Here is a 14297-nt window from a genome sequence, read left to right as displayed (position 1 = left end):
GTGCACCTGTGGTCCCAACTACATGGGAGACTGAGGTGAGAGGATCTCTCTTTTTTTTTTTTTTGACAGAGTCTTTCTCAGTCGCCCAGGCTGGAATGCAGTGGCGCAATCTTGGCTCACTGCAAGTGCCACCTCCCGGGGTTCACACTATTCTCCTGCCTCAGCCTCCCGAGTAGCTGGGACTGCAGGCGCCCGCCACCATGCCCAGCTAATTTTTTTGTATTTTTAGTAGAGATGGGGTTTCACTGCATTAGCCAGGATGATCTCAATCTCCTGACCTCATGATCCACCTGCCTCGGCCTCCCAAAGTGCTGGGATTACAGGTGTGAGCCACCGCGCCCGGCCGAGGTGAGAGGATCTCTTGAGCCCAGGAGGTGAAGGCTGTAATGAACCATGACTGTGCCACTGCACTCCAACCTGGGTGACAGAGCAAGACCCTGTCTCAAAAACAAAAACAAAAATGGTTATCTTTTGGGGGTGTGGTGGTGGGAGTGAGACTTAGCACAAAATTTTCTCTATTCTTAGACTTTTGAACTGGCTGGCTGAATTCCAAAACTGTTAGTAGCTGACAGTGACTCTGAAGATTTAGGGACTTAACATACAATCTCTGTTCCTTCCAACAATGTATAAGATAGGTGGTGTATGTTAGTCTTATAGATGAGGCTTGGAGAAGTCCAGTGCCTGGCTCAGCACCACACTGAGTAACTGGCAGACTCGGATTGATTCAAGGCCTTTTTGGCCCTGCAGATTTTACTTTGTTTCTTCTTAAGGTTGTCTGTAGGGTTTCATGCCTGTTGTCTACCTGCCTAATAGCCGCTTTCTCTCACAGAGCCTCATTGGAGACATTGACAATGCCATGAGGACCTTCCTCAACTACTACACCGTATGGAAGCAGTTTGGGGGGCTCCCGGAATTCTACAACATTCCTCAGGGATACACAGTGGAGAAGCGAGAGGGCTACCCACTTCGGCCAGGTGAGCAGGCTCTCTGGCTTGTCATCTGCCCGCAGGCTCTGGTTCCTGAAACCCCAAATCCCCTCTACAAGGCTCCATGCTCCACAACTGCCCACAAGTTCATTTTTTTCCATCTGTTCCTTCCAGTGGCTCTGGGCGGTTTTCTTCCTAGGAGTTAATTATCCCCATGTTTTCAGATACAGAAACTGAGGCCTAGTGGGATGAAATGGCTCGCCTCTGGTTCTTAAGTGTAGGAGCTAGGCCTGGAACCCAAGACTCCTAACTAAATTGCAAGCTCTTTCTTTTTTATTTTTATTTTTTTGAAATGGAGTTTTGCTCTTGTTGCCCAGGCTGGAGTGCAATGGCGTGATCTTGGCTCACTGCAACCTCTGCCTCCTGGGTTCCAGCGATTCTCCTGCCTCAGTCTCCTTGAGTAGCTGGGATTACAGGCATGAGCCACCATGCCCAGCTAATTTTGTATTTTTAGTAAAGATGGGGTTTCACCATGTTGGTCAGGCTGGTCTTGAACTCCCAACCTCAGGTGATCCACCCACGTTGGCCTCCCAAAGTGCTGGGATTACAGACATGAGCCACCGCGACTGGCCCAGTATACTCTTTCAAATCAGGAAATGAGTGAGAAGGAAAAGGCCAAGGTTGACTCCTTTTGAGCTCCTGCCATCAGGAGTTCAGAAGTGTAGGCAAACTTCCTAAGTCCATGGGTCAGATAAACTATGCTTATGTGTATGGAATGTTAGAACTGTGGCACGGACCTTAGGAATTACCTAGTCTCTTCCACCTCCCCATTTGCAGCTCAGAATCAAGCAAAGGACTATATTTGAGACACTCTCTTAGGTTCCTTTCTAGCGCTGATGTCCTCTGATTCACTTCAGGGAAGCTGAAAATTGTGAGGAGGGGAAGAAAAAGGGGGACAAAGGAAGGAAGCTTAGTCAGCACACATAGTCATCCCCCACCCCAAAACAGGCTATGAGCCCATTGTCTTAGACACTTCCCACTTTCCCACCTGAATTGCCTTTCAGCCATGGGACAGGCTTTCCTAGTGGCTTCTGCTTCTGCTGCCTTCTTCTACCTCATTTCCTTCCTCTTCTAACTCAAATGATTATGTGGGAGGTGTAGAGGGTTCCAGGAGAGGGATTAAAGAGCTAATTAGTCACTTTTGACTCCTTAGAGGCCACTGCTACTGATGTTTCCCATGCATTCGTTCTCATGGCGTGTTTTTAAAACAAGAAACTCAGCCGGGCGCGGTGGCTCACGCCTGTAATCCCAGCACTTTGGGAGGCCAAGGCAGGTGGATCACCTGAAGTCAGGAGTTTGAGACCAGTCTGGCCAACATGATGAAACCGCATCTCGACTAAAAATACAAAATTAGCCGGGCATGGTGGCATGTGCCTGTAATCTCAACTACTTGGGAGGCTGAGACAGTAGAATCACTTGAACCCAGGAGGTGGAAGTTGCGGTGAGCCAAGATCATGCCATTGCACTCCAGCCTGGGCAAAAAAGAGCAAAACTCCATCTCAAAATAAATAAATAAATAAATACATTATAAAAATAAGAAGCTCTGAGAAGGTATCATATCTAGTGTTTGTTACCAACAGATAAAGATCAGGGTTTGGGACTAAATGTAAGACATAGGCTTGCACAATCCTAGAGGGAACTTGAGAGTTGTTCTAATTGGAATCTTCCTAATATGGCCCTGTCAAGTAGTTATCTAGTTTTTGCTTAGTTTCCATGAGTGACAAGTGACAAGGAGCCTGCTACTTAACAGAGGCAACCTTGCTCCATTTGCAGGACAGCCTGGCAGGAAGGCATTCATGGATACTACTGGCCAGATGAAGTGGCTCATGCCTGTAATCCCAGCACTCTGGAAAGATAAGGCAGGAGGATCACTTAAGCCCAGGAGTTCAAGATTACCGTGGGCAACATAGTGAGACCTTGTCTCTATGAGAAATAAGAATAAATTAGCCAAGAGCGGTGGTGCATGCCTGTAGTCCCATCTCAGCTGTAGCTGAGAGGCTCGGGTGGGAGGATCACTTGAGCCCAGGAGGTCGTAGCTGCAGTGAGCCGTGATTGCGCCACTGCAGTCCAGCCTGAGGTGATGGAGTGAGACCCTGTCTCAAAAAAAAGAAAAAATATAAGGCACCACTGTCAGGAATCCAGGAGTGCCTTAATCCAGTCATCCTTCCTACCCCAAAACAATGGCAGATAGGAGATAAGGACTACTCTTTCACTAGATTTGCCAGATCCTTATACTCTCGTATATGTCTCTGATCAGCAGTGTTGGAGCACAGAGCCTATCCTAAAGGCCTCTGCAGGTTTTTACCTCCCTGTAAGTCCAAATCTGAACTTTGGGCTGTCACCTTCCTCTAGAGCAGGGATCCCCCAACCCCCAGGCTATGGACCGGTATGAGTCCGTGGCCTGTTAGAAACCAGGCCACACAGCAGGAGGTGAGCGGCGTGTGAGCAAGCGAAGCTTCATCTGTATTTGCAGCCGCTCCTCATCGCTCACATTACTGCCTGAGCTCCGCCTCCTGTCAGATCCGTGGCAGCATTAGATGCTCATAGGACCACGAACCCTATTGTGAACTGCGTATGTGAGGGATCTAGGTTGTGTGCTCTTTATGAGAAGCTGATGCCTGATGATCTCTCGTTATCTCCCATCACCCCCAGATGGGGCTGTCTAGTTGCAGGAAAACAAGCTCAGGGCTCCCACTGATTCTATATTATGGTGGATTGTGTAATTATTTCATTATATATTACAACGTAATAATATAAATAAGGTACACAATAAATGTGATATGCGTGAATTATCCCAAAACCATTCCCTACAACCCCAGTTCATGGAAAAATTGTCTTCCACGAAACTGATCCCTGATGCCAAAACAGTTGGGGACCACTGCTCGACAGAGCTGGCCAGATGCACAGGAAAGTAAAGCAATAACTAACATGCTTAGGAGGCCCACATGTGAGGAGAGAAGCGCAATGGCTGCTCATGAGGGCACTGGCCCCACCAGCTGCTAGAAACAGAAGAGGGCTGGGTGCAGTGGCTCACGCCTGTAATCCCAGCACTTTGGGAGGCCAAGGCAGGTGGATCAGCTGAGGTCGTGTTCGAGACCAGCCTGACCAATATGGCGAAACCCCATCTCTACTAAAAATACAAAAATTAGCTGGACGTGGTGGCATGTGCCTGTAGTCCCAGCTACTCAGGAGGCTGAGACAGGAGAAGTGCTTGAACCTGGGAGGCGGAGGTTACAGTGAGCAAGATCGTGCCATTGCACTCTAGCCTGGGTAACAGCAAAACTCGCTCTCAAAAAAAAAAAAAAAAGAAGAAGAAGCACAAAAAAGCAGAAGAGGAGGCCTCCCATGAGAGCACTGTCTTTTCTGCCTTTGAACACACAGAATGTGTTCATCTGGTAGTGAGTGTACCTTAGTCTGTGCCTTAGAATATGAGCAATTAGATTAGCAATTGTCTAGAGGCCTGTGAGGAGAGAGCAGGAGGAGGAAGTAAGAGAGAACTGGGGAGATAGGCAGAGACCCTTTCTCTAAAATAAGAACTAGAGGTTGGGTGCAGTGACTCACGCCTGTTATCTCAACACTTCAGGAAGCCAAGGCGGGCGGATGACTTGAGGTCAGGAGTTTGAGACCAGCCTGGCCAACATGGCGAAACCCTGTCTCCACTAAAAATACAAAAATGAGTCAGGCCTGGTGGTGCATGCCTGTAATCCCAGCTACTCGGGAGGTTGAGGCATGAGAATCCCTTGAACCCAGGAGGCAGAGTTGCAGTGAGCGGAGATCACGCCATGGCACTCCAGCCTGGGTGACAGAGCAAGACTCTGTCTCAAAAAATAATTAATTAAATAAAATAAGAACTAGAGTTTGCAGCAATAAGCCAAAAGGGAGAGAAGCACTGATCAAGCCCAGGTGGAAACAGGACAGGAGAAGGTCGGGGAGATGATGGTATAGAAAGGGGACAGGGATTCTTCTCTCTCTTAGAAAAGATGGATGAAGGCCGGGCACGGTGGCTCAAGCCTGTAATCCCAGCACTTTGGGAGGCCGAGATGGGCGGATCACGAGGTCAGATCGAGACCATCCTGGCTAACACGGTGAAACCCCGTCTCTACTAAAAAAAATACAAAAAACTAACCGGGCGAGGTGGCGGGCACCTGTAGTCCCATCTACTTGGGAGGCTGAGGCAGGAGAATGGCGTAAACCCGGGAGGCGGAGCTTGCAATGAGCTGAGATCCAGTCACTGCGCTCCAGCCTGGGCGACAGAGCGAGACTCCGTCTCAAAAAAAAAAAGAATAGAAAAGATGGATGAAGTAGAAAAACATATTGAGCTGAGGCCACCCTTGAAGTCAACTCTGCAATAGTTCTTCAGGTATTTGAAAGCAATAAACACATGTTTTTTGGATTTCCTTCTCTCTAGAATAAATATTCTCATCTGGACCCACTCCTGTTGGCTAATATTCATCTTGAGATAGAGCTCGTGTCTTAACATCCAATTCCAATTGTGGCATAGAATTGGGCAAGACAAAACATCACTTTCTTCTGGGCACAGTGAACTGATGACCACATCTTTGTTAGAATGATGGTTTGGTGGTTTATTTTTTGTATTTTTATTTTTTTAGATAAGTTCTCACTCTTGTCACCCAGGCTGGAATGCCGCAGTGGCTTAATCATGGCTCACTGCAGCCTCAAACTCCTGGGCTCAAGTGATCCTCCTACCTCAGCCTCCTGAGTAGCTAGGACTACAGGTGCATGCCACACCCAGCTAATTATTTTTATCTTTTGTAGAGACAAGATCTTGCTATGTTGCCCAGGCTGGTCTCAAACTCCTGGGCTCAAACTATCCTCTTACCTTGGATTCCCAAAGCACTGGGATTACAGGCATGAGCTACCATGCCTGGTCTGCTCTTGGATATCTCAGCCTTTTCTTTTGACCTATCCTATCTCAGAAAGAGCCTTATGATGCCAGGTTCTTACTCTTTTTTTTTTTGAAACGGAGTCTTGCTCTGTTGCTCAGGCTGGAGTGCAGTGGTGTGATCTCGGCTCACTGCAACCTCCGCCTCCCAGGTTCACGCCATTCTCCTGCCTCAGCCTCCTGAGTAGCTGGGATCACAGGTGCCTGCCACCATGCCCGGCTAATTTTTTGTGTTTTTAGTAGAGACGGAGTTTCACCGTGTTAGCCAGGATGGTCTCAATCTCCTGACCTCATGATCCCCCTGCCTCGGCCTCCCATAGTGCTGGGATTACAGACATGAGCCACCGCACCCGGCCCCTTACTCTTCTTTTGCATTTTAGAATTAGGTTAGACTCTGAGTGACAGGAAAAAAAAACAGTAGCTTAATTAGGATAGAAATTTATTTCTCCCTCATGTTTTGGGCTTATATGGCTCGCCATGGTGTCCTTAATCCCACATAGCTGTTAGAATAGTTGTTAGTGTTGGCAGCCAGGCAGCCTGTGCTTAGCTAAAGTTAGGAATCCTGCTACTAAGGAGGAAGTGGGAAACAGATATTGGGAAATAGGCAACAATCTCTGCCACCTTCTCTACCCCAGAACCTGGCCACCTTTCTCTTCTTGGGGTGGGAGTCACTGGTCAGCCTTAATGCTGGTCTCCACTGAGCTTCAAGCTTTGGGTATACTGGCTCTGAAACTCAGCGTTGGATGAGGTATCCTGTGTTCCTACTAGTTGGGGCCTTATGGACAAGATATGGAGGGGAGTAGTCCCTCACTGCCCTAAGAGGCCCCAGGCCATCTCTGTGCAGCCACTGAGTGAGGAGGGTCTACTTTGGACTTTGCAGAACTTATTGAAAGCGCAATGTACCTCTACCGTGCCACGGGGGATCCCACTCTCCTAGAACTCGGAAGAGATGCTGTGGAATCCATTGAAAAAATCAGCAAGGTGGAGTGCGGATTTGCAACAGTAAGTGTTTCCATGGCCCCAAGACGGGGAAGAGTCTCCTCTTGCTGCTAAGAAGCCTCTTTAAGGGTAGAGCTTTGGGAGTTCTGATATATCAGCACTAGAAGAGACCTTGGAGATATACATAATGCTTGTATTTTACAGATGGCAAGACCAAAGAACAGAGAAGCTTAAGTGCCTTGCTAAAGATCTCACAGCTAGTAGAGGTAGAGCTAGGATTAGTTCCTTGGGATCTTGACCCAGGCCCTTGGCATTTCCTCCCACAGCAGAGATCCTTGATCTGTTTGAGTAGGTGACATTGAAAAGGTGAGTTTAGCGAAAAGTTTTGTGAGACACTAAAATAGATTTTAAGGGGAATCCAGAGTCCCATTGTCTTTCACATGTCAGGCACTCTCTAGGCCCAAGGGTTATAGCAGAGGCCCTGCTCTCATGGAACTTACGTTTTAATGAGAAAAAACCATGAATATGTATCAGGTAGACAGAAGGCCAGTGTGGCTGGAGTGGAGCAAGCAAGGAGAAATGTGGGAAGAGATAAGGTCCCAGAGGTAGGCAGGGGCTAGATCACATAGGCCTTTGTGTAAGCCACAGGAAAGAGTTTGGATTTTTTTCTACTTGGAATGTGAAGCCTTGGTAGGATTTACAGCAGAGTAGTGACATGATCTGATTTGTACTTTAGAAAGATCGCTCTGGCTGCACTGTGGAGAATAGATTGAAAGGGTTGAAGGTGAGAGCCATCTCACATCCATACAAGACCCAAGCAGGCAAGATATAAATACAGATGTAGAAGAAAATAGTCTGGAAGAAAATTCCCCGAAAAGCCTACAGAGTTGGTGTTGGGGTATGGAATTCAAAACAACAACAAAACACTTATTTTGCAAAATTTTTTAATGTGATTATATTCTCTAAGTAAAATGTAGATATGTGTAGGGGAAGAGAGAAGACCTACATGTGGAAGGGAAAAAATAAACCCCTGATATGATTTGGCTTCTAATATGCTGTTGTTATGTGAAAAACCAAAATGATAAGCCCACTGGGGCCTTCCTAGGAATGCTGGGCTCCTTTCCATAAACATGAAGCCCTTTGGAGGTCTTCCATGGTGAATGATGGGAACAGGCATCTGACCTTTGTCAAACAGGGCAAGGAAATAATAGTCTTGATACATCAAGACCATATTTGAGTCATATTTTTAAATGTAAGAGTTCACTGAGAATGTTTTGTTTAGAAGTACTACTAATTCTGAGAAGCTAAAATATTTGTAGCAAGTAATCTTAATCATCCATTCCTGAACACTCAATTGAAATTCTCTAAGACTCCTTACTAAAACAATGTCAATAGTTTTCATCAACAGCAGTTGAACCTAGTAAGTTTCCATACTTTGGGTCTGAGTGGAGAAAAAAAGACCCCTTATTAGTTGCTTACAAAAACTTGGTAATTGGCCAGGCGCAGTGGCTCAGGCCTGTAATCCCAGCACTTTCGGAGGCCAAGGCGGGTGGATCACAAGGTCAGGAGTTCAAGACCAACCTGGCCAACATGGTGAAACCGCGTCTCTACTAAAAATACAAAAAAAAAAAATTAACCGGGTGTGGTGGCATGTGCCTGTAATCCCAGCTACTCTGGAGGCTGAGACAGGAGAATTGCTTGAACCCGGGAGGTGGATGTTACAGTGACCTGAGACTATGTCATTGCACTCCAGCCTGGGCGACAGAGTGAAACTCCATCTGAAAAAAAATAAAAAAATAAAAAAACTTGGTAATCATCTGAATGCCCTTCCAGGGAGGATTAGCTAAGTAAATGGTGATCCATTTTCTCGATGGAGTACTATGCCATCATTAAAGAGACGATTAGCTCTATGTTTATAGTCACAAAAAGGTGGGATAAAGGGGATAGGAGATTGTCATGTCATAGAGGAAGGTTAGTGGAGACATTTCTGGTGAGGAAGCATTTGAGCAGAGACCTGAAGGAAGGGAGGGAACAAGCTATGGGGGAAACTGGAGGCAGAGTGCTCCAGGCAGAAAGAACCACAGATGCAAAGAGCCCGAGGCAGGAGGGTGCTGTACTAGCTCAGGATAGAAAGTCAGCCGCTGGAGCTCTTAGAGTGGTAAGAGGTGAGGGCAGGGAGGGAACAGGGGCCAGGTCATGACTTCCATTTTTATCCTGCATGAAATGGAGGGTTCACAGAAAGTTTTGAGTAGAGAACTGACGGGAAGATTTATGCTATACATATACTGTAGGGGCTGGGCGTGTGTCTCACGCCTGTCATCCTGGTACTTTGGGAGGCCAAGGTAGGAGGAGTTGCTTGAACCCAGGGATTTGAGACCAGCCTGGGCAACATGGTGTGAGACTCTGTCCCTATTTTTTAAAATAGTGTGTATATATAAACTGCAGAGGTAAGGATGGAGGCTGGAAGCCCATTTGGAAGCTGACGTGATAATCCAGGTGAGATGACGGTGGCTTGGGAAAGAGTGAAGTTCTGAAAAGTTTAGTGATTTGCTCCCAGGCCCTCAGCTGCTTTGTGGCAGAACAAGAGTTCTTAAGGAATTGCCTGACCCTTACCAAATTGTGATGGTATTCAACTTGCTTCCTTCTCCCACGTGTCAGATCAAAGATCTGCGAGACCACAAGCTGGACAACCGCATGGAGTCATTCTTCCTGGCCGAGACTGTGAAATACCTCTACCTCCTGTTTGACCCAACCAACTTCATCCACAATAATGGGTCCACCTTTGACACGGTGATCACTCCCTATGGGGAGTGCATCCTGGGGGCTGGGGGGTACATCTTCAACACAGAAGCTCACCCCATCGACCCTGCCGCCCTGCACTGCTGCCAGAGGCTGAAGGAAGAGCAGTGGGAGGTGGAGGACTTGATGAGGGAATTCTACTCTCTCAAACGCAACAGGTCGAAATTTCAGAAAAAGACTATGAGTTCGGGGCCATGGGAACCCCCAACAAGGCCAGGAATACTCCTCTCACCTGAAAACCATGACCAGGCAAGGGAGAGGAAGCCTGCCAAACAGAAAGTCCCCCTTCTCAGCTGCCCCAGTCAGCCCTTCACCTCCAAGTTGGCATTACTGGGACAGGTTTTCCTTGACTCCTCATAACCACTGGATAATTTTTTAATTTTTATTTTTTTGAGACTAAACTATAATAAATTGCTTTTGGGTATCATGTTTTGGTTATCACGTTTTACATATTGGGCTATTTCATGAGATTTCATTCAAAGAAAAGATTGGTGGCTATGGGCAATTGTGAACCTAGTTAATTTTCTCATGCAGCTGGAGAAAAGGCTAAATGCAATTAGCTGGCTCCAAAGATCCCAGGGGTTGATAGTTGAATCTCCCTTCCTTTTCTGGTGTCTTTGAGGAAAGTGTTGTCATAAATATATTTCTTTGTTAGTTCTTGCTCCAACACGTGCTTCTTACTTTTCTTTTTTTTTTTTTTTGAGACAGAGACTCGCTCTGTCACCCAGGCTGGAATGCAGTGGCGTGATCTTGGCTCACTGCAACCTCCACCTCCCAGGTTCAAGCAATTCTCCAGCCTCAGCCTCCTGAGTAACAGGGGCTACAGGTATGCGCCACTGCATCTGGCTAAATTTTTTTTTTTTAATTTTTAGTAGAGATGGGGTTTCACCATGTTGGCCGGACTGGTCTCGAACTCCTGACCTCAGGTGATCCACCGGCCTCAGCCTCCCAAAGTGCTGGGGTTATGAGCGTGAGCCACCGTGCCTGGCTGCTTCTTACTCTTTAGTTGACTCATCTATCCACCTGTCCTTCCAAGCAACAAAGATTTATTAAGCACCTTTTTTTCTTTTGAGACAGGGTCTCCCTCTGTCACCCAGGTTGGAATGTAGTGGCATGATCATGGCTCACTGCAGCCTCGACCTCCCAGGCTCAAATGATCCTCCCATCTCAACCTCTGGAGTAGCTGGGACCACAGACACACACCACTATAATTTGCCTGATTTTTAAAAAAAATTTTTGTAGAGACAGGGTCTCCCTATGTTGCCCAGGCTGATCTCAAACTCCTGGGCTCAAACAATCCCCCCGCCTCAGCCTCCTGAGAAATTGGGATTACAGGCTTGAGCCATGGGGTTGGGCAGGCACCTTTGTGTGCCAGCCCCAGCCCCAGAGGTTCAGCAGCAAACAAGGCAAACAGTTTTTATTCTTGTAAAACTAAATTTCTAGCAGAAAGAAATAACCTAGTAAATAGATAAAACAACATTGTGATCGGTTCCATGAAGAAAACAGGGGGCTGTGCTAGAAAATAATGGGGAAAGATAAGCTGCTTTAAATGGGGGGGTGGGGGGTGGAAAAAGCCTCCCTGAGGAGGTGAACTTTTAATTATGTAAAATTTTATTTCTTTTTTAAATTTTATTTTCTTATAACTTTAATTTTTTCATTTTACATTTTTATAAACATTAGAGATGGGGTCTTGCTTTGTTGCCCAGGGTGGTCTTGAATTTATAAACATTAGAGATGGGGTCTTGCTTTGTTGCCTAGGGTGGTGGGCTCAAGCAATCCTCCCACCTCAGCCTCCCAAAGTGCTGGGATTACAGGCATGAGCCACTGTGCCTGGCCGTAAAGTTTTTTTTTGATACAGGGTCTCACCCTGTTCCCCAGTCTGGAGTGCAGTGGCGCAATCACGGTTCACTGCAAGCCCTGCAATCCCTGATCTCCTGGGCTCAAGTGATCCTCCCACCTTAGCCTCCTGAGTAGCAGGGACAACAGGAGCATGCCACCATGCCTGGCTAATTTTCCTAAATTTTGTATTTTTTGTTGAGATGGGGTTTTACCACGTTGCCCAGGCTGGTCTCAAAATCCTAAGCTCAAGCAGTCTGCCCACCTTGGCCTCTCAAAGTGAGCCACCATGCCTGGCCAGGCTGTACTATTTTATTTTATTTTATTTTATTATTTTTATTTTATATTATTTTTTATTATTTTTCTTATTTATTTGGAGACAGGATCTCACTCACCCCCAGGCTGGAATGCAGTGGCATGATCTGAGCTCACTGAAGCCTCCACCTCCCAGGCTCAGGCGATCATCCCACCTCAGCCTCCCAGGTAGCTGGGACCACAGGTGTGTGCCACCAAGCCTGGCTAAGTAAAATTTTAAATACATAAAAGTGGAGAGAACAGGACAGCCATCCCTTGTGTGCTCATCCCTTGTGTGCTCACCAGTTTCAACAAACTAGCTTCAAAGATGATGAACTCATGGCCAACCTTATTTCATTTATAGCTACACTGGATTATTTAGGATTCCAAACATTTTATTCCTAAAAGTATTTCAGAATGCATCCCCAAAGCCCACCTATAAAAATCAATCATTATTCTTTGATATCCTCTCCAATGTTCAAAATGTTTTGTTTCATAACTTTGTATTATAGGTTGTTTGTATCAGGACCCACATAGGGTTAATTTATATATTTGAAATTAGATGATATATCTCTGAAGTGTCTTTTAATTCACATAAATTCTTTCCCTCTCCTTCCCTCCCTCCCTTCCCACTCCTCCCACTGCAGTTTGTTTGTTGAAGACAACAGTTGTGTGTCCTGTAGATTTCCCATATTATGGATTTTGTTAATTGCATCTCTGAGGTATTTATAATATAACTGGTTTTTAAAGTTGATGTTAAGATCTAGAGGCATCATCAGATTTGAATTTTTACTTTTATTTTTATTTTTATTTGTATATTTATTTATTTTGAGACAGCGTCTCACCCTGTCACCCAGTGGGGTGATCACAGTTCACTGCAGCCTCACGGGCACAAGTGATTCTCCCACCTCAGCCTCCCGAATAGCTGGGACTACGGGTCCACGCCATTGCCTGGCTAATTTTTAAATTTTTTGTTTAGATGGGGTCTTGCTATGTTGCCTAGGCTGGTGTTTTTATTTTTCAAGAATGGTTCATAAGCACTGTTGTTTCTTTTGGTCAAGAGACACATCATGTCTGCTTGTCTATTACTAACAGCCATTTGTTGATCATTGCTTAGATCTATCATTTCAACAGGGGTTTCAAAATAGTGAGATTTTAATTAAGCTAGACTATTTCTCTTTTTTTTTTTTTTTTTTTTTGAGATGAAGTTTTGCTCTTGTTGCCCAGGCTTCAGTGCAATGGCTTGATCTCAGCTCACTGTAACCTCCACCTCCCAGGTTCAAGCAATTCTCCTGCCTCAGCCTCCCAAGTAGCTGGGATTACATGCGTGCGACACCACACCCAGCTAATTTTGTATTTTTAGTAAAGACAGGATTTCGCCATGTTGGTCAGGCTGGTCTCGAACTCCTGACCTCAGGTGATCCACCCGCCTTGGCCTCCCAAAGTGCTGGGATTACAGGCGTGAGCCACCGCACCCAGCCGAGGCTAGACTGCTTCTCTAAAGAAAGACTTCCTCTCGTCAACTATTTGGGTTCCTTGAGGTAGAGTTCATTCAGGAAAGGCAGGATAAATATTTGATTCTTAATTTTTATTTTTTATTTTCCAGAATAATGCATCGTTTTCCTAACATCCTCCAATGGTGACAATGAAGTTTTGTTTTTTAAGTATTGTGAACCCTTGGATTTAAACTCATTTGATGGTTTTCAGTTCATTGAAATTATTTTTCTTATCAGAGCTCAGATTGTCCCATTTTTGGTCAGTGGAAGCTGCTCTTCAAGTTAGCCCTGAGTCCTGTTAACACAACCCCAATAGTCTTTGATAGTGTCCTGCTTTCTGGTATTACAAGATGTTCCAAGCTCAACTGATCCTGTTCCTATCCCAGCCCTGAATCAACTGTTTCTCTAAATAGCTCAGGAGGTGACTTTTAACCAGGAATTTGTCTGGCTTTATCTGCCAACCTCATCTTTGCTCATGAACCTTGGCTAATTCAGCTGCTGATCATTTTCTTCAGTACCATGGCAAACCTCTGGCTACCTTGATAGGCAGAGATACACCTCTTGCCCTCTCTTCTATTACTTTGCCTCAAATAGAGACCCAGGCCCACACATAATTCCCCATAACATAGACGAGAACTGCTATAACTTTGAAGAAATCTTGACTGAAAGTTGAGGCACAATGGAAGGAAATTACATCATCTACTAGCTAACAGCTACTAATAGCTATGACTACTCTTAGAACCACAGTCCACTTCATTATTCAGGCTTCTTTGGGCCAAGACCAGCTCATCCCCACACCCAGGGATGCCCTTGATCATCAGTCAACACCCCAGATTCCAGACCAGACCAGAGAGTGGAAAGAAAGTCCCTTCCTAAACCCCACTCTTCCCTAACTTAGAAAGTTGTACTTTTCTATAAATTCGTTGGCATGAAGTTGTCCTATCTGTTTTGTTCTTTTTTTTTTTTTTTTTCTTTGAGAAAAGGTCTTGCTCTGTTGCCCAGGCTGGAGTGCAGTGGCATGATCAGGACTCACTGCAACCTTGA

The 14297-nt window shown here is 45.8% G+C and overlaps 1 protein-coding gene and 1 non-coding gene across 4 annotated transcripts in view; both read left to right on the top strand.

Annotated features, from left to right (window-relative positions):
- EDEM2 (ER degradation enhancing alpha-mannosidase like protein 2) overlaps window positions 1-10055 on the top strand; it is a 33443-nt gene extending 23388 nt beyond the window's left edge. For all 3 annotated transcript variants that reach the window (XM_033186209.1, XM_033186210.1, XM_033186208.1), the window contains 3 exons: window positions 830-974; window positions 6770-6891; window positions 9487-10055. In XM_033186209.1, coding sequence (XP_033042100.1) covers window positions 830-974; window positions 6770-6891; window positions 9487-9987 — 768 coding nt within the window. In that variant the 3' untranslated portion in view covers window positions 9988-10055. The remainder of the gene's footprint in view (window positions 1-829; window positions 975-6769; window positions 6892-9486) is intronic.
- Window positions 8206-8277, top strand: LOC117069150. The gene has a single exon (XR_004431400.1). It is a non-coding gene; the product is annotated as a small nucleolar RNA SNORD56 (small nucleolar RNA).
- Window positions 10056-14297: the final 4242 nt, after the last annotated feature.

The sequence above is a fragment of the Trachypithecus francoisi genome, unplaced genomic scaffold (assembly GCF_009764315.1).
Source record: "Trachypithecus francoisi isolate TF-2019V2 unplaced genomic scaffold, Tfra_2.0 Lachesis_group21, whole genome shotgun sequence".
Taxonomy (NCBI): Eukaryota; Metazoa; Chordata; class Mammalia; order Primates; family Cercopithecidae; genus Trachypithecus; species Trachypithecus francoisi.
The sequence above is the reverse complement of the archived record's forward strand: the minus strand, read 5'-3'. Positions and strand labels throughout refer to the sequence as shown.